We start from the raw sequence: 23,306 nt of genomic DNA on the forward strand, positions 1-23,306 counted from the left end.
GGATTCTAGAAACTGTTCAAGGAATCCATGAGAAAAGAAGAAACACAAAACACAGAACAAAAAGAAAACAGTACATGAGTAAATAAATAAACAGGCAGACTTAAGCTCTAACATGTCAATAATTATATTAACATAAGTGATCCAAATACAGAGATTGGCAGAGTAAATTAAAAATGTGACCCAACTATATGCTGTCTACATGAAACTCATTTTCAAATATAATGATATAGACAGGTTAAAAAGTAAAATGATGGGAAAACATTAATCAAAAAAAAGCAGAAATGGCAGTATTACTATAAGATAAATTGCTTTAGAGCAAAGAAAATTTCCAGAGACAGAGAGGAACATTCAGTTCAGTTCAGTTGCTCAGTCGTGTCTGACTCTTTGCACCCCATGAACCACAGCATGGCAGGCCTCCCTGTCCATCACCAACTACTGGAGTCCACCCAACCCATGTCCATTGAGTCAGTGATATCATCCACCCATCTCATCCTCTGTCATCCCCTTCTCCTCCTGCCCTCAATCTTTCCCAGCATCAGGGTCTTTTCAAATGAGTCAGCTCTTCACATCAGGTGACCAAAGTATTGGAGTTTCAGCTTCAACATCAGTCCTACCAATGAACACCCAGGACTGATCTCCTTTAGGATGGACTGGTTGGATCTCCTTGAAGTCCAAGGGACTCTCAAGAGTCTTCTCCAACACCACAGTTCAAAAGCATCGATTCTTCCAAGCTCAGCTTTCTTTATAGTCCAAATCTCACATCCATACATGACTACTGGAAAAACCATAGTCTTGACTAGATGGACCTTTGTTGACAAAGTAATGTCTCTGCTTTTTAATATGCTGTCTAGGTTGGTCATAACTTTCCTTCCAAGGAGTAAGCATCTTTTAATTTCATGGCTGCAATCACCATCTGCAGTGATTTTGGAGCCCAAAAAATTAAGTCAGCCACTGTTTCCATTGTTTCCCCATCTATTTCCCATGAAGTGGTGGGACCAGATGCCATGATCTTCGTTTTCTGAACGTCGAGCTTTAAGCCAACTTTTTCACTCTCCTCTTTCACTTTCATCAAGAGGCTCTGTAGTTCTTCACTTTCTGCCATAAGGGTGGTGTCATCTGCATACCTGAGGTTATTGATATTTCTCCCAGAAATCTTGATTCCAGCTTGTGCTTCCTCCAGCCCAGCGTTTCCCATGATGTACTCTGCATATAAGTTAAATAAGCAAGGTGACAACATACAGCCTTGACGTACTCCTTTTACTATTTGGAACATTATGTAATAATAACATGGTCAGTCCCCCAAGAAGATGTAGCAATCCTAAATGTGTATCCACCAAGCAACAATGTTTATGAAGCAAAACTCAATAGAACTGAAAGGAGAAATAAGTAGATCCACAAGTATTAATATAATTGGTGACTTCAACACCCTCTCTTAACAACTGATATAACAACTAGGGAGGAAATCAGCAAAGACAAAGCAGAACTCATCAATACCATCCAAGAGGATCCAATGGACATTTATAAACCATTCCATATAACTACAGCAGAATACACATTTTTTTCAATTGCCCATAGAACATATACCAAGATAAACCATATCCTGAGCTACATAAGACAAAGTGCAACAAATTTAAATAACTGAAATCATGTGGCATATATACTCTGATCACAACAGAATCAAACTAGAAATCAATAACAGAAGATAACAGGAAAATCTCCAAATGCTTAGAATCTAAATAACATCCTTCTAAATAATCCATGAGTTAAGATGTCTCTGGGAAATAAAAAATAATTGAACTAAATGGAAATGCTATCAAAATTTGTGGGACATAGCTAAAGAAGGGCTGAGAGAATTTTACAGCATGGAATGCATACATTAGAAAAAATGAAACACCTTGAATCAATCATCTCAGTTCCCACTCCAAGAACCTAGAAAAAGAGGAGAAAAATAAACCAAAAGTCAGCAGAAGGAAAGAAATAAGAGCACAAGAGAGCAGAAATCAATGAAATGGAAAACAGAACAATTTTAAAAAGTTAATTAAAGAGCTTGTTCTTAATAAAATTTCCATCCTCTAGCAAAGAACATCTTGACAAAGAAAAATGAGAGAAAGACAGAAATTATTAATATTGGAAATGAACCAGAGTATCACTACAGACTCTGCCAACATCAAAAGACTCATAAGGAAATACTATGAACAACTATATGCATGTAAATTTGACAATTTAGATGAAATGGACCAATTTCTCAAAAAACAGAAACTTCCACAATTCAACATAAAATAGATAATTTGAATAGCCTATAGCTATTAAGAAAACTGAATTTTTCATTTAAAAGCACTCCAAAATGGAGTATCTGAGCCCATATGGTTATAGTAGAGAAGTCTACCAGATATTTAAAGAAATAACACCGACTCTGTACCATCTCCTTCAGAAAAAGAATGAAGAGGAGGGAACTTCCCAGGTTGCTCATAAAGCTAATATTATGATGTCAAAATCAGACAACTGATGTCCCTCGTGTATACAGATGCAGAAAATCCTTCAGAAAATACTAGCAAATACAATTCAGCAATATATAAAAATAATTATGTATCATGACTTATTCCAGAGATGCAAGGCTATTCAGTATTTAAATAGATAACAGAGAACCCAGAAAGAGACCCACACGAATATTCCAAGTGATTTTTGACAAAAGTGCAAAAGCAATTCAGTGAAGGAAAGATAGTCTTCACAACAAATGATGCAAGTGTATCCGGACATCCACAGGGCAAAAAATGAACTTCAACCTAAGCCTCACATTTTATACAGAAATTAACTCAAAATGGATCACAGGCTTGAATGTAAAACTATAAAACTTTTAGGAAAAAAAAAGGGAAGCAAGAGAAAATCTTCAGAATGTAGAACCAGACAAAGAGTTTCTTATAAAACTAAATATGCAACTACCATATGACTCGGCAGTTATTCTCTTGGGCATGTGTTTATTCCAGAGAAATGAATGTTTACATGTTTTCACAAAAACTCATACACCGATGTTTACAGAAGCTTAATTTGTTACAGCCAAAGACTGGAAACCACCCAGATGGCCTTCAGTGGGTGAATGGTTAAACAAAGTATGGTATGGAATACTATTCAGCTACAAAAAGGAATGAACCACACTGATACACACTACAGCATGGATGAATCTCCAGAGAGTTACAGAGTGAAAAGAGCCAATCCCAAAAGGTTACATACTGCGTGATTCCATTTATATAACATTCTTGAAATGTCAAAATAAAGATACAGGGAACAGATTAATGGTGGTCAGGGATTAAGGAAGGAGTGGGGCTGGAAGGGAGCTGGGTGTGGCTGTAAAAGGGCAGCATGAGGGATCCCTGTGGTGATGGGATGTTCTGCACCTTGACTATGTTAACACCAATATCCTGGTGATAATCTCGTCCTATAGTTTGGCAGTTGGTTACTGTTGGGAGACACTGGGTAAAAGGTGCATGGACCTCCCTGTATTACTTCTTACAATTGCATGTGAATCTGCAGTTACATCCCAATGACAAATTAATTCAAAAACAAAAAGCACGTGAGACTGTTGAGTGTAGAAGAGGTTATTATCAATGATCATAAATGCATAATATCACTTCATTTTCTGATTAGGTCTTTATTTGGCTTCTTATGAAAGTGAGAGCCCAGAGAACCAAACAGAAAAAGAGAGGTGGAAATCTCTAAGGTGAGTCTATGTGCCAAGACAAGGTTGGGGGGTGGGAGGGCAGGGTAGAGGGAGGGGTCGGACGCTTGGGGCCAAGTCAGAGCTGAGGGACTTCAACCATACCTGGTTGTCAGCCTCCTGGGAGGCCCTCCGTGGGGGTGGGTCAGACCAGGGTCTTAGAGGTTAGGGAGGAACTCAAGCACTGGGGTATGGAGAAAAGGTGAGGACCGTGACCCCCCAGAGCTTGAGGTTGCCTCATGGGCAGCTGAGGTGTGTGCCCCAGGGCCTGGATCCCAGTCCACACTCATGCTAGAAAGTTAGACATGCACCATCTCTTCTTGTTCAGCCTGTTAATACAGCTGAACAAGGTCAGAAAGGAGGAGCAGCAGTGGGCTCTGAGGACTGAGCCACAAAGATGGCACATGCCCCTCTGGGGTGGGGGGTCACAGCGGGTGTATAACCACAGGCCAGGCCAGCAGGTTCTCACCACCCTCAGCATGTTTAAATCTGCAGGTCTTCTATTCTGGGGAAGACGTGAGAGGCACTGAGCTGGAGGAGGAGGAGGAGGGAGAGGAAGAGAGGAAGCCAGCCTTCTGCAGCCCTGCCTGCCCCAGCCAGCCCAGTGGGAGGCGGAGGCATTGATGCGTCACTGCTTTGCAAACTGGGATCCTGTGGCCTGCCACCTGCCACAGTGACCACACGGCCCAGGCGAACTTTCTCCACCTTTTGTGAAACCTCAGCCCTGGAAGGGCCCAGGGCCTCCAAACATATGAGGGGCACGTGCCTCGGGGGCCCTGCCTTCAGAACAGTGGTGGTCACATTGCTGGTCAGTCTGTCTGTCCTCGGCAATGATCCAAGAGGTTGGGCGGCTATGGTCTCACCCTTGCCACGGAGGTAGACACCTAGCCTGTCTCCAGGTGACCTGGAAGCCTTCATATCTCCAGCAGACATGAGAGGAGCCACAGCCCACTTGTGGCCCCTGCCATTTTACTAATGGACCCAGTCCTGCCCATTGAGATGGGCTGGTTTCTGTAGCCCTGTGTATACCCTTTCGGCATCCTGCTGGTAACAGGATAGCTTCCTGGTGACAGCTATGATGCCAGTCAGTAGGACAAATTTGAGTCACGCACGTGACCATGTGTACAGTACATTGTAAATTTTAGAGTTGGTATAAACACATTGGTATACCCTGTGTATTCACATCCACTTCACCTCTCTCACTAGTGACTTTCTGCCAGGATGCAGGGCAGTGTCCCAGTTCAGGCCCAGGAACGCAGTGACCACAGGTCAGGAGGGGGACTTGGGGGTTATTTCCATGCCATAGACCCCATATCCTGCTGAAACTTGCTGGTGCACAGTAGGTATTTGGTGAGCTCCAGTGAGTGGATACTGACAGCCATGTGTGAGGCCAGATGCCTCACTTGTTTGAGTGACTAGTGATGGAGTCGGGGAGGACCCACAGCCCACAGGAGGTCCTCCAGTGGGCTCTCACTCTGCCCTTCACACACTGAGCCACATTTCTGGGCCTGGAGCAAATGGGTCATGGAGCTGCTGAGCCCCCACCTGGCATGTGACCAGGTCACCCAGTCAAGAAGTCAGGGAGTGTGATGGGCACCCCCATTCCTAGTCAGGGTCTGAGCACAGAGGACCATGTTGAAGATGCACTGATGCATCCTGGCCAGCTCCTGACCACATCAGGCCTCTCAGAGTCCAGACCCAGCTCAGCTGGGACTGGCCTCAGCTGTCTTGGCAGTGTGGCCTTTGGTCCCACCTTGGGGACAGGCAGAGACAAGACAACCAACACCCCAGACGCCTCCCCCAACTCAAAGAACTCTGCCTGATGAACCCAGGACCTCAGCAAGGATCCTGCAGCCTAAAGAGGCATGGGAGTGTGCCTGTTCAACTTGAATGGAATCTGCTCTACTCGAGACCAGCCTACCCCTGTCCATCCGAGACCCCACAGAAGCTGAGGAGTACAGCGGGTAGCAGAGACGATCTGGGTTTCAGTCAGGCCCAGGCTCCCACCCTGTCTCACACCATATCTAAGCTCTCCACAGGGGTGGAGGTGGCGATATGGGGCCAAACCCAAGGGTTCCTGGGGGTCCCAGAAGCTAACTAGAAGCACTTCCTGATCCCCTCAGGCCTGCCTAGCACACTCTCAGTGTCTGGCATCCCCTGGGGCAACACTAGACCAGACTCCTAAAGCCATCAGCAGGGACCATGCATGCGCCCCAGTCGCGCAGAGCACTGCCTGTTGGAGGTCAGGGCAGGTGCACAGAGCAGGTTAGTGGCCTGGAGATGCGATGGCAGGTCCAGGGCTGAGGCCTGGGAAGCTCCAGGAGGCCTCCCCAGGTTATCTCCTTCCCTCCTCCCCAGCCACAGGGAGGCAGGACATGCTGGACGGGGCCCCCAGTTCCACAGGCCCAGGCCTTGCCAGTCACCTGACTCCAGCTCCCTATTCTTGAGCAGCTCAGCTCAGGAGCCTGTGAGGAAACCCCAGAATACTGAGCTTCAGGAAGCAGCAGGAGGTCAAGGAGGCGGGGGCAGCTGGCCACAGTGTGTTTTCTGCCTCATGCAATCCTTCAGCTGGGCCCAGGATTCCAGACCCCAAATTCCTCCCCTCAGCCACACCCCTCAGAGTCCTCTCCATCTCCTACCAGAGGACCACAGCTCCTCCAGGCTGTGGGGAACATGAGGAAAGGATGCTGGAGAAGTAGTACAGGCCTGGAGGTGGAACTCTGGAGGTCAGCTGTGAGGCAGGTCAAGAATGTCACTGCTCATAAAGCCCTGAGGCTGTCTCCTATTTCCTGGTTCTGTGGCCTTGCACTGGGTGTTCCCACCACCCGGCATGCTGTAGCTCAGTTTGTCAATCTAGTAAGAGCTGCAACCTCAGACACTGCGGTCCCCCTTCCGGGGAGGGCCCCTGACGTGCAGCACTCACATCCACAGCTGCTCCCTCCAGCCTGCCAGTCCCTTTGGCCCAGGGCAGAATAAGTGTCAGCTGAGGATGGTGAGGTGAGGCCTGGGCTCATCCCCATCTCGAAGAAATTCCAGGCAATGAGGAGGCAGCCAGCCCCACAGAGAACACACGGCCAAGGGACTCAAGCTGAGGCACATGTATCTCGGATTTATCCAGGGACCCTGCTCCCTACCTCTGTGAGCAGCTGCTTGATACCAAGCCCCCAATGCCCAGGCCAGGAGGAAGACCTTGACTCAGTAGCTCCACAGGTGGGGATCATTGTACACCTTCTCAAGTGCAGCCTCAGGGCCCAGGGAGGATTGGTACCTGGCTCATGGCCTGTAGATGGTTCCTTCATCACATCCAGGACTCATGGCCCCTCCCTGCAGAGGCTCTGCTGTCCGCCTGTTCTCCTAGCCTCAGTCCCTGTGGCCAGGTCAGATGGCTTACCTGGTGGGGGCAGCAGATGGAGCCCAGGCCTATGGACCAGGTGTCAGCAGCACAGGTGGTGCCCAAGCGTGATGCCCAGAGGCCCAATCTGGTGACGGATGACACAGCTCCCTGCCACACAGCAGGTCTGTGGCACCCAGCTCAGCACACTGCAGGCACCAGGACGCAGGGCTCAGGGGCGACCTTCATCCCCACTGTGCCCAGGAGGCCAGCAAAGGGCAGGGGCTGTGCTCATTCTTTGCGGTCTTGTACTTTTTCTTTAGTCTTCCCCATTCTATTGTTTTCCTCTATTTCTTTGCACTGATCACTAAGACGGGCTTTCTTATATTTCCTCGCTATTCTTTGGAACTCTGCAGTCCTCAGGGATCAGTGCAAAGAAACAGAGGAAAACAATAGAATGGGAAAGACTAGAGATCTCTTTGAGAAAATCAGAGATACCGAGGGAACATTTCATGCAAAGATGAGCACAATAAAGGACAGAAATGGTATGGACCTAACAGAAGCAGAAGATATTAAGAAGAGGTGGCAAGAATACACAGAAGAACTGTACAAAAAAGATCTTCATGACACAGATAATCATGATGGTGTGATCACTCACCTAGAACCAGACATCCTGGAGTGTAAAGTCAAGTGGGCCTTAGAAAGCATCACTACGAACAAAGCCAGTGGAGATGATGGAATTCCAGTTGAGCTATTTCAAATCCTGAAAGATGATGCTGTCAAAGTGCTGCACTCAATATACCAGCAAATTTGGAAAACTCAGCAGTGACAACAGGACTGGAAAAGGTCAGTTTTCATTCCAGTCCCAAAGGAAGGCAATGCCAAAGAATGCTCAAACTACCACACAATTGCACTCATCTCACATGCTAGTAAAATAATGCTCAAAATTCTCCAAGACAGGCTTCAGCAATATGTGAACTGTGAACTTCCAGATATTCAAGCTGGATTTAGAAAATGCAGAGGAACCAGAGATCAAATTGCCAACATCTGTTAGATCATCGAAAAAGCAAGAGAATTCCAGAAAAATATCTATTTCTTCTTTACTGACTATGCCAAAGTCTTTGACTGTGTGGATCACAAAAAAGTGTGAAAAATTCTGAAAGAGATGGGAATACTGAACCACCTGACCTGCCTCTTGAGAAATCTGTATGCAGGTCAGGAAGCAACAGTTAGAACTGGACATGGAACAACAGACTGGTTCAAGGCTGTATATTGTCACCCTGCTTATTTAACTTACACGCAGAGTACATCATGAGAAATGCTGGACTGGATGAAGCACAAGCTGGAATCAAGATTGCCAGGAGAATTATCAATAACCTCAGCTATGCAGATGACACCACCCTTATGGCAGAGAGCGAAGAACAAAAGGGCCTCTTGATGAAAGTGAAAGAGGAGAGTGAAAGAGTTGGCTTAAAACTCAACATTCAGAAAACTAAGATCATGTCATCCAGTCCCATCACTTCATGGCAAATAGATGGGGAAACAATGGAAACAGTGACAGACTTTATTTTGGGGGGCTCCAAAATCACTGCAGGTGGTAACTGCGGCCATGAAATTAAAAGACGCTTATTCCTTGGCAGGAACGTTATCAGCAGCCTAGACAGCATATTAAAAAGCAGAGACATTACTTTGCCAACAAAGGTCCGTCTAGTCAAAGCTATGGTTTTTCCAGTAGTCATGTCTGGATGTGAGTTGGACTATAAAGAAAGCTGAGCACCGAAGAATTGATGCTTTTGAACTGTGGTGTTGGAGGAGACTCTTGAGAGTCCCTTGGACAGCAAGGAGATCAAACCAGCCCATCCTAAAGGAGATCAGTCCTGAATATTCATTGGAAGGAGTGATGTTGAAGCTGAAACTCCAACACTTTGACCACCTGATGTGAAAAGCTGACTCATTTGAAAAAACCCTGATGCTGGGAAAGCTTGAAAGTGGGAGCAGAAGGGGATGACAGAGGATAAGATGGTTGGGTGGCATCACCGACTCAATGGACATGAGTTTGAGTAAACTCCAGGGATTGGTGATGGACAGGGAGGCCTGGTGTGCTGCAGTCTGTGGGATTGCACAGAGTCGAACACAACTGAGCGACTGAACTGAAGTGAAATTTTTCTCTGAGCCCTCCAGAGAAGGAACAGGGATGTTCGGACGGGAAGACATTCCTGACTGGGGTTTGCCTCAGAGACCCCTGGGCCTGGCTGGGGTTCAGAATCAATTCATCTCATACGGCTAATCCATGGGGGTCCCTGAAACCCCTGCCTCCTACATTGCTTCCCTACCCACCTAGTTTCTTGGGGCAGGTGACACCACCGTGGCCAGTGACTTACCCTAGGAACTCCACCACATCCAGGCTCCTGTGGAGGCCCGTCTATCCCACCTGACAGCTCTCCAGGGCAGGACCTCAGAAAATCCCAAGGTGGTTCTCAAAGTTGTGTCCAAAGTTATCCCAGGGGACACCACAGGCCGTTTCCCTAACAACCAGAGACAGACAGCCACAAGCGTGACGCCTCGTCCTTCAGATGCCTCAGGCAGGTATCAGACCTAGGGGCACTGCATCCCCTGTGCTGCAGGGCTTATGTGAGTTTCCCAAGGAAGGGGTACCCCACCCACAGAAGCCCCCCAAGCAATGCCCTTCCCAGTCTCTAACTCCTGACCATTGATATACCCCATCCGGGAGTCAAGGGGGCACGGAGTCAGATAACTCAGTCAAGAGCCACAGTCAGGGTGTGCCTCAACTGGAAGTTCCATTTCACCCCAAAACTCAAATGCTTCCAGGCTTTATACACAGCCTAACAAACCCCATGACATGGGTGCTATCACCATCCACCTTGGCAAGTGACAAAATGTGGGCTCAGAAAGGCAAAGCCATTGGCCAAGGACACTGAGCATGCAGGGACAGAGCCTGGCCCCAGTAGAGTCCACCAGGGCTCTGTTGCTAACAGTGCGGAGAAGCCAAGAGGAGTTCTGACTGGTCTCTGGCTCTTCCTACAAGCACAAACACAGTGACACGCATCTTTCCTCCACTCTTGCCCCTTCCTCTTTGGAGGGTTGCTGAGTTCCGCAGTATCCCCTGGGGTTTCAGGTGAGCCTCTACTGTCTCAAGCCTGTGCAAGACAAAACCTCCCAGCTCCCCTACTGCACACACCCCTCTGTGGGCCCTGCTGGGCATAGTCAGGCCGCCTCCCTAGCAGCAGAAAACGTCAGGCTTCACTACATCCCCATCACACTACCCTTTGTCCCCACATCCACACTCTAAGGTTAACATCCCACTACACAATGTTTTCAGTGAAAATGGCTTCATTTTTCACTTCCAGGACTCAAATGGGAATCCTAGATCCCTAGGCCCAGGGTCAGATCCAACAGGGAGACATTGAAACACACACACAAGATGCTTCTCAGCAGAAGCAGGCCCTTGACCTCAGGCTGAGCACAGAGGCTGGCACTGCCTTCGACATCCAACCCTGGGCCCAGGCAGGACCAGAAGGTGGGAAGATTAACTGGGGATGACTAGACCTGAGGCCTAAGCTAGAGCCCCCATTGCTGACCAACAGACCTCCACCAAGCAAGCAAGCAAGCTGGGAGAACAGTTCAGCAGAGAGAGAGGAGACAGGAATTTATTGTGTTGGAGCAGAGTGCAATGGCAGGAAAGACTCTCAGAGGCCAGATTGTGAAAGACCAACACCCCTCCACCGGGACGGGGGAGACCAAGGAGCTTCGAGTTTACTCTGAAGCTCTGGGCTGGGGCAAGAGGGACCCTGAAGAGTTTCAGGAGGTGATGTAATTGTTAATTTTATGTGTCAGCTTGACAGGACCACAGGGTCCCCAGATGTTTAATCATGTGAGGGTACTTCTGAGTGAAATTAACATTTGAGTCCGTGTGCAGTCAGCCATGTCCGACTCTTTGCAGCCCCATGGACTGCAGCCCACGAGGCTCCTCTGCCCATGGAATTTTCCAGGCAAGAACACTGGAGTGGGCTGCCACTTTCTACTCCAGGGGATCTTCCTGACCCAATCTCCTACACTGGCAGGCGGGTTCTTTACCACTGGCACCACCCGGGAAGCCCCTTTGAATCAGTGGACTCGGTAAATCAGATTGTCCTCCCCAACGTGAGGGGGCCGCATCCAATCAGTTGGAGGCCGGAATAGAACAAAAAAATAGAGAAATTGCTGGCTCTCTACTTCCGACCCTGGGACACAATTCTCCTGCATTTAGCCTGAAATTCATACCACTGGCTCTCCTGACTCTCCAGCTTGCGCACAGCAGATCTTGGGACTCTCAGCCACCACAGTTACTTAAACAAATTCCTTATCATCTATCTATCTACAATCCATCTTCTATCACCCATCTATCTGCCATCTCTCTCTCTCTGTTTATCTATCTCTCCTCTTGGTTTCTCTGGAGAACCCAGACTAATACAGGAGGTAACATGGTCAATTTTAGAATGATTTCTTTGATACCTTTGGACACAATCATTCTAATTTTGTAATTTATCTTAAGGAAAACAACTTGACTAGCACAGTATTTGCATAATAGAGAAGTAACTAATGGTTACATTGGTCCTGTTCCTATGACAGCAGGTAGACTGTGCTCCCCAGCCCAGCCCAGAACTAGAAAACCCGCTCTTGCTCAAGAGGCATGGCGGAACCTCTTGGAGCCGCAGTGGGAGACTGGTGCTCCAAGCCTGGCTCTGCTTGCACGCTGATGGGCTGTCTGTGAGGGGCTGAGTCCGCGATAAGGTCAGCACAGCAATACAGAAAGCTCTGCAGCCGGTTTACTTACTCTTACTGCTTTTGTAGACAGTTACATCCCATTTATTTCAATAGTTATTTGTCTTTTTGCATTAAAACATAAATAAAATACACCAGGATAGAGCACAGTTTGGTTTAAATTAAGATCTCTTAACACTTGCATATACAACATCTCTGTCTGGGTCTGGCTTTGCAGTTAATCACCGGACCTCACACACTCAGGCATTTTGCAAAGAGACCTGCTAGGAGGCCCTGACAGGACACAGGTGAGAGAAGAAGGGAGGCTCAGCCAGAGCGTGGCAGTGGAGATAGAAAACATGGCCAGGTTTGGGATACATTTTGAAGGTAAAAATTTCAAAAGGTTTACTGATGGAGTATAAGTTTAATGTGAAAGAAAAATAAAGGCCAAAACTGACTCCAAGGTTTTGGGGCCTTAGCAAATAGAGAAATGACAGTGCCACTTCCTGAGCTATGGGAAGACTGGGAGAGGAATAGGATTATAGAGGAAAATAAGGAATTTGATTAGAGGAAAACCCATGCTCAGTTTTTATAGGCTTGGTGGGCTGCCGTCTCTGGGGTCGCACAGGGTCGGACACGACTGAAGCGACTTAGCAGCAGCAGCAGCAGGTAGCACTAGTGGGAAAGAACCTGCCTGCCAATGCAGGAGACATAAGAGACATGGGTTTGAACCCTGGGTCGGAAAGATATTCCCTAGAAAAGGGAAGGGCAACCTACTCCAGTATTGCCTGGAGAATCCCATGGAGAGAGGAACCTGGGGGGCTATGGTCCGTAGGGTTGCAAAGAGTCAGACATGACTGAGCGACTTATCTCACATGCATGCTCAGTTTGAGATGTCCATTAGGCAGCCCTGTGAATATGTCGAGTACACATTAGACTGACATGATTCTGGGGTTGTGAGGGCAAGTCTGGCCTGTGTATATAAATCTAGGGGGCTTCCTGTGCAGCCTGGTTTACAACCAGGGGCCCAGATAAAGCATATAGAGAGTAGGGCAACTGAGCCCTGTGGGGCATTTGACTGTTTAGAGGTAGGGGAAATAAAGCGGATCCATCAAAGGACATTGAGAAAGACTGCCTAGTAGTTAAGAGGAAAACCAAAGAATAGACAAAAACTGATAAAGATTCAAGAAGGAAGGAGTGATTAGCTGTGTCCTGTGCTACTGAAAAGTCAAAGACAAGAATCAAGAGCTAACCTTCACAGTGGGCAGCAGAGCTAAGCGGCAACCTCAAAAGGAGGGGTTTCAAGGAAATGCTGGAGGTGAAAAAAAGTGAAAGGGTCATGTCCGACCCTTTGTGACCCCATGGACTGTAGCCCACCAGGCTCCTCTGTCCATGGAATTTTCCAGGCAAGAATACTGGAGTGGGTTGCCATTTACTTCTCCAGGGTATCTTCCCAACCCAGGGATCAAACCCGGGTCTCCTATGAAAGTTTGAAGACAATTCAGAAGAAAATGGAAAAACTGACCCTCCAATAGAAAAATGGGCAGAAGATATGAAGTTTCATAGAAGAAGAAATGCAAATGACTCAAACTTATGAAAAGATGCTTATGGATGACAGAAATATTCAACCTCACTCAAAGAGAACCACATTGGTACGCTGTTTTCACTGCTTAGATTGATAGAAAAATCATTGCAAATTGTGTGGGCAAAACTGGGGAAACAGACACTCCCATGTTGCTCTTCGTGTGTGTCCGTGCTTAGTCGCTATCGTGTCTGACTCTTTGCTACCCCATGGGCTGTAGCCTGCCAGGCTCCTCTGTCCATGGGGATTCAGTAGGTTTCCATGCCCTCCTCCAGGGGATCTTCTCAACCCAGGGATTGAACCCAGGTCTCCTGCATTGCAGGTGGATTCTTTACCACTGAGCCACCAGGGAAGCCCATGTTGCCGCATCTAGTTAATTCCGTTCTATGGAAGTGAATTTGGCGATTTTCATCACATTTGCAAATATGTATCTGCCGTCACATGGTAATTCCATCTCTTGCATCTCTTACCATCACGCTTGTACTCCTCCAAATGAATAAGCCTGCATACAGCTAGTCATTGCAGCACCATTTGACAGCAAAAGACTGAAACTAACCCAAGTGTCAATAAGTAGGAAATTGGTTAAATCAATCACTGCACAGCTCTACCATAGAATACCATGCAGCTGTAATGAGGATGCTCTTTAGGTATTGATATGAAAAATTATCCACTATATGATACAGGTATATAAAAGCATGTATAATATGTTATCATTTGTGTAAAAAAGGATGAAAAAAATATATTTACATTTGCTTATATTAAATAAAATCTCTTAAAATTTTAAAACATTTTAAAATTCACAAAAGTCTAATAATAGTTAATTTTAGGGACATGTAGGCTGTTGATAGAAAAAGACTTTTTGCTTTTGAACTAAGCAATTCCTGGATTACTAGACAGGGTATATATACTATTCATTTCAAAGAATATTGCAATATTACTTTCCAGAATATTTACCAGTCTATACTCCCACCAACAGGATTCAGGAGGCCTCCAAATCCTTGCCAACAGTTAATAGCGTCAGAATATGTTCCTGCTGCAAGATATGTATACAAAATAAGGAATCCAATTAGAAAGATGATGAGTGTCAGCAATCATAGGCTACAACACAAGGGGAGAGAACCAGACAGTGTCCAGAGAACACACAGACCAGACTGGAGTAAGTAAGAGGGCGCGGGTTCCAGGAAAAGCCTGCACTTAGAGGTGGGTGGCAGATATGGCCATCCTAACTGCCAGTGCTCCTGGGGAGCGGAAGAAGAGATGGGCAATGAAAAAAAGTCAGGATAACTGACCTTTATTACATGCCCTTTAACACTATAAATTATTTTCATGTAGTACTTTGATTTTTTAAATTAACTTTAAAAATAATTTCTAAAGCCAAATTATAAAGTCCCATTCAAGCATTATACAGCAAAAAAATTACAATAAATCACTGTAGAAGGTAGAATGAGGCTCCTAAACCTGAGAGGACTTGTGTACCTAGCATAATGAGCAAGACCAGGGACAGCAAAAGATGGGTTTGTCTCTCAAAGGTTATCTCTTTCCAAAGTAACATGATTCCAAACACATAGAGCTACCAGAGGAGGAAATACCTGGGCATGGGGGATTGCAGGGCCTATTTTGCCAAAAGTTTTAATTTTGTTTCAGGTTCAAAGGACTTGTTAACAAAAGAAAGCACTTGTTAGACACAAATAAACGATTTCAACATTTAATTGAGGATTTTAAAACTTAATTTCAATGTATAATCATTAAAAGAAAAAAGAAAGAAGAGTAGCAAAGCAGCACATACATCACTAAATTGAGCCAACAACTGGGCCGACCAACATCCAAACTTAAACAGCACTGGGAAGTCCCTCGTTAACAGCAATCTGGAGTCTCAACTGGGAAAGGGTCCTGGGCAGTGTATCCACTCCATGAGTGAGACCTCAAGCTGTAGTTTCAGGGGCTCCCGCTTATAATCCCAGGTCACAAACTGATATCATCATCAGTTTGTGTGCAAAAATGTGGCTCTGGTTTTACTTTGACCTTTCTACAACAGTGTTCATTTCACCTTGTGAGTCATAGGATTTCGTTAGACTCCAGGAGGTTCTGCCTGACTCTCTGATTGCAGGCAGCCATGGAATCCAGGCAGCATCCGGGCAAGCCAGAAGCAAGGTCAGAGGTCTGCTCTCCTGCTTCTGAAGCTTGAACAAGACTTTCTCCTTTTTATTTCCCTAAAAGGACCAGAAAAGTTTCTTAGGGCAGTGATGATAAAAAGTCTCTTTCGAGCATCAGAAGCAGAAATATCAAAGAGATATTTACTTCTAGAATGGTCATGTAAGGCAGTCCAGGGACCCACTTCCTAGCAAAACAAGCATAAGTGGGTTTTTTAAGTTTCTATAAATTGTCTTAAGAACATAAATGAAATAAATAAATAAATAAAATAAGTGAAAAAAATATTTTAAAAGATCTACTGAAACTCGGTAAGAACAATGAAAGTCTGTGGTGTTTGAACCATGACCCACTTCCTCACTCTTAACTCTCAGCTCAACATGATGGACACTACACTCCAGGCGGGTGCAGCCAAGAACACACAGGGCTCCCTCTCCCCCCAGATCCTGGTCAAGGGTCACCCTATGTCTCCAAGGGGGGCATCCTGCCAGTTTGTATCACCCCATCTCCCAGTTCCATGCTGTGCATGTGTGTGCCAAGTCTCTTCAGTCACATCAGACTCTTTGCAACCCCATGGACTGTAGCCCACCAGGCTCCTCTATCCATGGGGTTCTCCAGGCAAGAATACTGGAGAAGGTTGCCATGCCCTTCTGCAGGGTATCTTCCTGACCCAGGGATCAAACCCATGTCTCTTGCGTCTCCTGCATTGACGGGCAGGTTCTTTACCACTCGTGCCACCTGGGAAGCCCCAGTTACATCTTGTAAAGGCTAAATCCTGAGTGAGTATGGATGAGAGGTCAGAGGCTCCCTTCCTCCACCAGCCCCTATTCATACAGTGCAAACTCTACCTCAGGTGCTTTAGTCAGAGAATATTGGAACCCTGATTACCCGCACTCCAGTTCCCTTGTGTGGTGAAGTTTCCATGCTGAGAGAGGCAAGCCAAGAAGACCAAAGGCTACAGCCCCTACCCAGTGCTGTGCTCATAAAGGAAAGATATCACTCTAAGAAATCAGGTCACTGTCCCCACCACCCAAGGAACTTTACCCAGAAGAGACAGGCAAGCCGTCAGAACAGAGAACTCTCAAACTTTACCCAGAGGAAATTAGTTTATTTGGAATGTAATGTAGCAAAGTTCAAGCCTAAGGGCACTCTCCAAAACAATAGAGATTTTGGTAGTAAGCAATTAGTAGGAGATTACTAGCTTCATAAGAACTATAAGCTAAACCATGAAAGAGCTAGGTCACCAGAAAGATATGCAGATACACAGATGACATCACCCTTATGGCAGAAAGTGAAGAACCAAAGAGCCTCTTGATGAAAGTAAAACAGGAGAGTGAAAAATTTGACTTAAAGCTCAACATTCAGAAAATTATGATCATGGCATCCAGTCCCAACACTTCATGGCAAATAGATGGGGAAACAATGGAAACAGTGACAGACTTTATTTTCTTGGGCTCCAAAATCATTGCAGATGGTGACTGTGGCCATGAAATTAAAAAGACGCTTGCTCCTTGGAAGAAAAGCTATGATCAACCTAGACAGCATATTAAAAAGCAGAGACATTACTTTGCCAACAGAAGTCCGTCTAGTCAAAGCTACGGTTTTCCAGTAGTCATGTACAGATGTGAGAGTTGGACTATAAAGAAAGCTGAGTGCTGAAGAATTGATGCTTTTGAACTGTGGTGTTGGAGAAGACTCTTGAGAGTCCCTTGGACTGCAAGGAGATTCAACCTGTCCATCCTAAAGGAAATCAGTCCTGAATATTCATTGGAAGGACTGATGCTGAAGCTGAAACTCCAATACTTTGGCCACCTGATGCAAAGAGCTGACTCATTTGAAAAGCCCCTGATGCTGGGAAAGATTGAGGACAGGAGGAGAAGGGGATGACAGAGGATGAGATGCTTGGATGGCATCACTGGCTTAATGGACATGAGTTTGAGAAAGCTCTGGGAGTTGGTGATGGACAGGGAGGCCTGGCATGCTGCAGTCCATAGGGTTGCAAAATGTCGGACATGACTGAACAACTGAAATGAACTGAACTGCACCAGAAAGAACCATGAAAAAAGGCAATAATGAAGAATGAAGGGTCAGAACAAAACTCAAAAATTGGCCTTTAAAAATACCCCTGAACCTAGAGGGGTGGAATGAGGAGGGAGATGGGAGAGAGGTTCAAGAGTGAGGGGATGTACTATGGCTGGTTCATATTGAGGTTTGACAGAAAACAACAAAATTCTGTAAAGCAATTATCCTTCAATTAAAAAATAAATAAAATTTTTAAAAAACTACCCCTGAAAGGGCGGTTGCATTTGATTGGGTCAGACTGTAGAACAGTTTATATCCCAGGAAATTGTCAAAAACAATAGAAAAATCATCCAGGAATTAGTGGAGCTTAGCAAAGGGTGTGATACCAACAAAGACAGACAGGTAACAGAGAGATAAGGGAAAGAGACAGTCAAAAAGAACCCTGCCAAAGCCGCTGTCACCCCAGGGTGACTGTGGACATGCCCAAGACGGCACACTCTGGGGAAAAACATCAAGGGCTTCACACTGCCATCAAAACAGATACGCTTCTCTAAAACAGTCCAGCTAAGTCACCGAACAAATGAACAAGCGAACAACGATTAGCCTGAGGGGGGGTGAAAACCAGTATCCAGATTCACTAACAGATATTTTCTAAAATGTCTAGTTTCCGACAAAAAATTTTAAGATGTGAAAAGAAGCAGGGACATCTGCCCATGTATAAGAGGGGGAAAAAAAAAACAAGCAATGCAAGCCAACTTTGAGAGGACCCTGACGTCTGATGTAATACACAAAAGCTTCAAAGCAGACCATTGTAAATATGTTCTAAGAACCAAAGGAAACAATGCTTAAAGAAATAAAGGATGAAATGATGGCAATGTTTCATCAAGTAGAGAATATAAGAGATATAAATTATAAGAAGGAAGAAAATGGATATCTGAGGTTGAAAGCATAGTAATTCAAGTAAAGACAATTACTAGAATGGCTCAAGAGTATATCTGAACTTGCATAAGAAAGAAATAGCAAACTAGAAGATATGTTGATACAGATTATTCAACTTGAAGAATAAAGGGAAAAAAATTTTTTTTTAATCTGACTCTATGAATCTCACAAACATATGCATAATGGGAAGATTAGAAGGAGAGGAAAGAGAGAAAGAAACAGAAAAATGTGTTTGAAAAATAATAATACCTAAAAATCTGTCAAATTGGATGAAAAATATTAATCTATATATCCAAGAAGTTCAATAAACTCCAACCAGGATAAACTCAGACACCCACATACAGACAAATCATAGTAAAAATGCTAAAAGACAACAGAAGAATGTCCGAAAATCTTTGAAGCAGCAAAAGCACACAGCCCATCATGTATAAGAGAACACCATCAGAGACAAAGGTAAGCAGAGAGATGATGTAGTCAAAGTGCTGGAAAAAAAAATATGTCAACCAAGTATCTTATCTAGCACAGCTATCTTTCAAAGGATAGGCTGAGCTCTTAGAAGTCTTGTGATTAAATGACAGATATATGAGCGGGGACAGAAAGCAAGCAAAAGGTGGCTAATGTACAGAGGTGGCTAATGCACAGAGAGTTAAGGCTTTTACTCCATAACTCCTTGGGGTTCAAGGGCCACAGTCCCTGACAGGGTCACATTGTTTTCCAGAAATGTGGTCATATAGTCAATGTGCTAGTTGGAAAAGGATTCAGCTGAGGACAAAGAGCCCAGAAAAGAATTGAGAAAAACCATAAGAAGTGAGGGAGAGAAATGTGGCTGGATGAATAATGGGATGGAGCAGAAGTGAGGGGGACAGACAGTGCTAAAGAAGTAGACTGGAGGGAACATAGGAATTGCTTGATTGTGAGGTGGTACTGAGAGAATAGGATGCTGAAGACCAGAGCACGGAGAAAATAATACAGATAGAGCAGAAATAAATAAAATAGAGATAAGAAAAAAAAATAGAAAAGATCAATGAAACCAAAAGTTGGGTTTTTTGGGGAAACATAAAAGTAATAAGCCTTTAGCCTGGCTTATTAAGAAAAAGAGAGAGAGGACGCAAAAAACAAAATAAGAAAGGTAAAAGGAAAAATCACAACAAATAACACATAGATACAATCATAAGAGAAAGCTATGGATGGTTATTTGCCAACAAATTGGCAACCTAGAAGAAATGAAAATTTTTCTAGAAACATATAATCTTCCAAAACTAGATCTGGGAGAAATAGATAACCTGAACAGACCAATTACTAGCTTTGCAATCAAATCAGCAATCAAAAAACACCAAACAAACAAAAGTCCAGGGCCAGATAGCTTCACAGGAGAATTCTACCAAATATATGAAGAAGAGTTAATACTGATCCTCCCCAAACTATTCCAAAAAATTTAAGAGGAAGAAACACTCTCAGATTTGGTCTACAAGACTATGATTGCCCCAATATCAAAACCAGATAAAGACACTGCTGCTGCTGCTGCTGCTAAGTCGCTTTAGTCGTGTCTGACTCTGTGTGACCCCATAGACGGCAGCCCACCAGGCTCTGCCGTCCCCGGGATTCTCCAGGCAAGAACACTGGAGTGGGTTACCATTTCCTGCTCCAATGCATGAAAGTGAAAAGTGAAAGTGAAGTTGCTCAGTCGTGTCCAACTCTTAGTGACCCCATGGACTGCAGCCTACCAGGCTCCTCCATCCATGGGACTGTCCAGGCAAGAGTACTGGAGTGGGTTGCCATTGCCTTCTCTGAGATAAAGACACTACAAAAAAATAATAAAATTACAGGCCAATATCTCTGATGAATGTAGATATACAAAAATCCTCAACCAAATACCAGCAAAACTGAATTCAACAATATATAAAAAAGGATCGTACATAATAAAACCCAGCGGGATTTATTGCAGAAATGCAAGGATGATTCAATATCTGCAATTCAATCAATAGGATATACCACATTAAAACAAAGGATAAAATCACATGATCATTTCAATAGATGCAGAAAAAATGCTTTTGACAAAATTCAACATTCATTTATGATAAAAAAAAAACAAACCTCAAAAAGTTGGTATAGAGGGAATATATCTTAACATAATAAAGGCCATTTATGCCAAACCTACAGCTAACATCATACTAAGTAGTGAAAAGTGAAAGCTTTTCCCCTAAATTCAGGAACAGGAAAAGGATGCCCACTTTCACCACTTCTATTTAAAATAATATTGGAAGTCCTAGCCACAGCAACCAAACAAGTAAAAGAAATAAAATGCATCCAAATTGGAAGGGAAGAAGTAAACTGTCGCTATTTGCAAATGACATCACCAACTCAATGGACATGAGTTTGAGTAGGCTCTGGGAGTTGGTGATGGACAGGGAAGCCTGGTGTGCTATAGTCCATGGGGTCACAAAGAGTTGGACATGACTGAGCATCTGAACTGACTAACTGATTTGCAAATGACATGATATATATACAGAAAACCCTAAAGTCTCCCCAAAAATCTAGTAAGGTAAATGAATTCAGTAAAGTTGCAAGATACAACTTGTAAGATACAAAGTTGCAAGATTTACAAACAGATATCTGTTACTATTCCACACACATAAACAAACTATCAGAAAAAGAAACAAAGAAAACAATCCCATTTATCAGTTCAGTTCAGTTCAGTCGCTCAGTCCTGTCTGGCTCTTTGCTACCTCATGAATCACAGCACGCCAGGCCTCCCTGTCCATCACCAACTCCCAGAGTTCACTCAAACTCACGTCCATCGAGTCAGTGATGCCATCCAGCCATCTCATCCTCTGTCATCCCCTTCTCCTCCTGCCCCCAATCCCTCCCAGCATCAGGGTCTTTTCCAATGAGTCAACTCTTCTCACACCAAATAGAATAAAATAACTAGGAATAAACTCAACCAAGGAGGTAAAAGGTCTATACTCTGAAAACTATATTGATGAAGGAAATTGAAGATGTTTCAAATAAATGGAAAGATACCCCATGTTCACGTACTGAAAGAAGTAATATTGTTAAAATGTCCAAACTACCCAAAGCAATCCCTAGATTTAATGCAACCCTTCTGAAAATATCCATGACCTTACAAAACTAGAACAAATTATGCTAAAATTTGTGTGGAACCACAAAAAGCAAACAAGCAAAACAAATAGCCAAAGGAATCTAGGGGAGGAAAAAAAAAAGAATAAAGCTGAAGGTATCAGACTCCTTGACTTCACACTATTCCAAAGCTACAACAATCAAAATAGTATGTTCAGTTCAGTCTCCCAGTCATGTCCGACTCTTTGCAACTGCAGCATGCCAGGATTCCCTGTCCGTCACCAACTCCCAGAGCACGCTCAAACTCATATATATCAAGTCAGTGATGCCATCCGACCATCTCATCTTCAGTCATCCCCTTCCCCTCCTACCTTCAATCTTTCCCAGCATCAGGGTCTTCTCTAGGGAGTCATTTGTTCATATCAGGTGGCCAAAGTATTGGAGTTTCAATTCAGCATCAGTCCTTCCAATGAATATTCAGGACTGATTTCCTTTAGGATGGACAGGTTGAATCTCCTTGCAGTCTCAAGGGACTCTCAAGAATCTTCTCCAACACCACAGTTCAAAAGCATCAATTCTTTAATGCTCAGCTTTTTTATAGTCCAACTCTCACATCCGTACATGACTACTGGAAAAACCATAGCTTTGACTAGATAGACCTTTGTTGGAAAGGTGATGTCTCTGCTTTTTAATATGTTGTCTACATTCACCATAGCTTTTTTCCCAAGGAGCAAGCGTCTTTTAATTTCATGGCTGCAGTCACCATCTGCAGTGATTTTGGAGCCCAAGAAAATAGTGTCACTGTTTCCCTTGTTTTCCCATCTATTTTCCATGAAGTGATGGGACCAGATGCCATGATCTCAGGTTTTTGAATGTTGAGTTTTTAAGCCAGCTTTTTCATTCTCCTCTTTCACCCTCATAAAGAGGTTCTTTAGTTCCTCTCTGCTTTCTGCCACTAGAGTGGTGTCATCTGTATATCTGAGGTAATTATTTCTCCCAGCAATCTTGATTCCAGGTTGTGCTTCATCCAGCCTGGCATTTTGCATGATGTACTCTGCATATAAGTTAAATAAGCAGGGTGACAATATACAGCCATGACATACTTCTTTCCCAATTTGGAACCAGTCCATTGTTCCATGTCTGGTTCTAACTGTTGCTTCTTGATCTGCAGACAGGTTTCTCAGGAGGCAGGTAAGGTGGTCTGGTATTCACATCTCTTCAAGAATTTTCCAGTTTGTTCTGATCTACACAAACACTTTAGAGTAGTCAATGAAGCAGAAGCAGATGTTTTTCTGGAATTCCCTGGCTTTTTCTATGGTCCAATGGATGTTGACAATTTATAGATAATGCTTAATAATCATTAGGACCAGGTAGCCTCTATGCCCCCAAACAAAGATGAAAAGCATCACTGACATATTCCTAGTGCCCATGAGACGATTCACCCATCCACAAATCTTGACTTAGGAATGTATCTCCTTATCCCAGTTGCCCCTTGGTGATATGCTGTGCAACTATAAATACTTCCGACTGTCGTCCCTCAGTCCCACCCAGTTATAAGCTACCCTAAAGCAAGCTGACCCATGGATTATGTGGAGATATCTGCCTCCTTTTTTGGTCTCCAGATGCCTTCCTTCTCAATTCAGTGGGCACTTTTCATTCCTTCCGTCCTCTAACAAGAATAAAATCCTAAGTCCTACTAGAAATACTGGCTGGACAATAGACCTGGGGCTGAA

General features: G+C 44.4%; 1 protein-coding gene across 3 annotated transcripts in view; it reads left to right on the top strand.

Annotated features, from left to right (window-relative positions):
- RASGEF1C (RasGEF domain family member 1C) overlaps window positions 1-4,900 on the top strand; it is a 123,048-nt gene extending 118,148 nt beyond the window's left edge. For all 3 annotated transcript variants that reach the window (XM_086407856.1, XM_086407854.1, XM_086407855.1), the window contains 2 exons: window positions 3,643-3,715; window positions 4,208-4,900. In XM_086407856.1, the coding sequence (XP_086263982.1) occupies window positions 3,643-3,715; window positions 4,208-4,232 (98 nt within the window). In that variant the 3' untranslated portion in view covers window positions 4,233-4,900. The remainder of the gene's footprint in view (window positions 1-3,642; window positions 3,716-4,207) is intronic.
- Window positions 4,901-23,306: the final 18,406 nt, after the last annotated feature.

This window comes from Bos grunniens, chromosome 7 (assembly GCF_055505025.1).
Source record: "Bos grunniens cultivar Pamir isolate PY7600 chromosome 7, Bosgru_T2T1.0, whole genome shotgun sequence".
NCBI classification, from domain to species: Eukaryota; Metazoa; Chordata; class Mammalia; order Artiodactyla; family Bovidae; genus Bos; species Bos grunniens.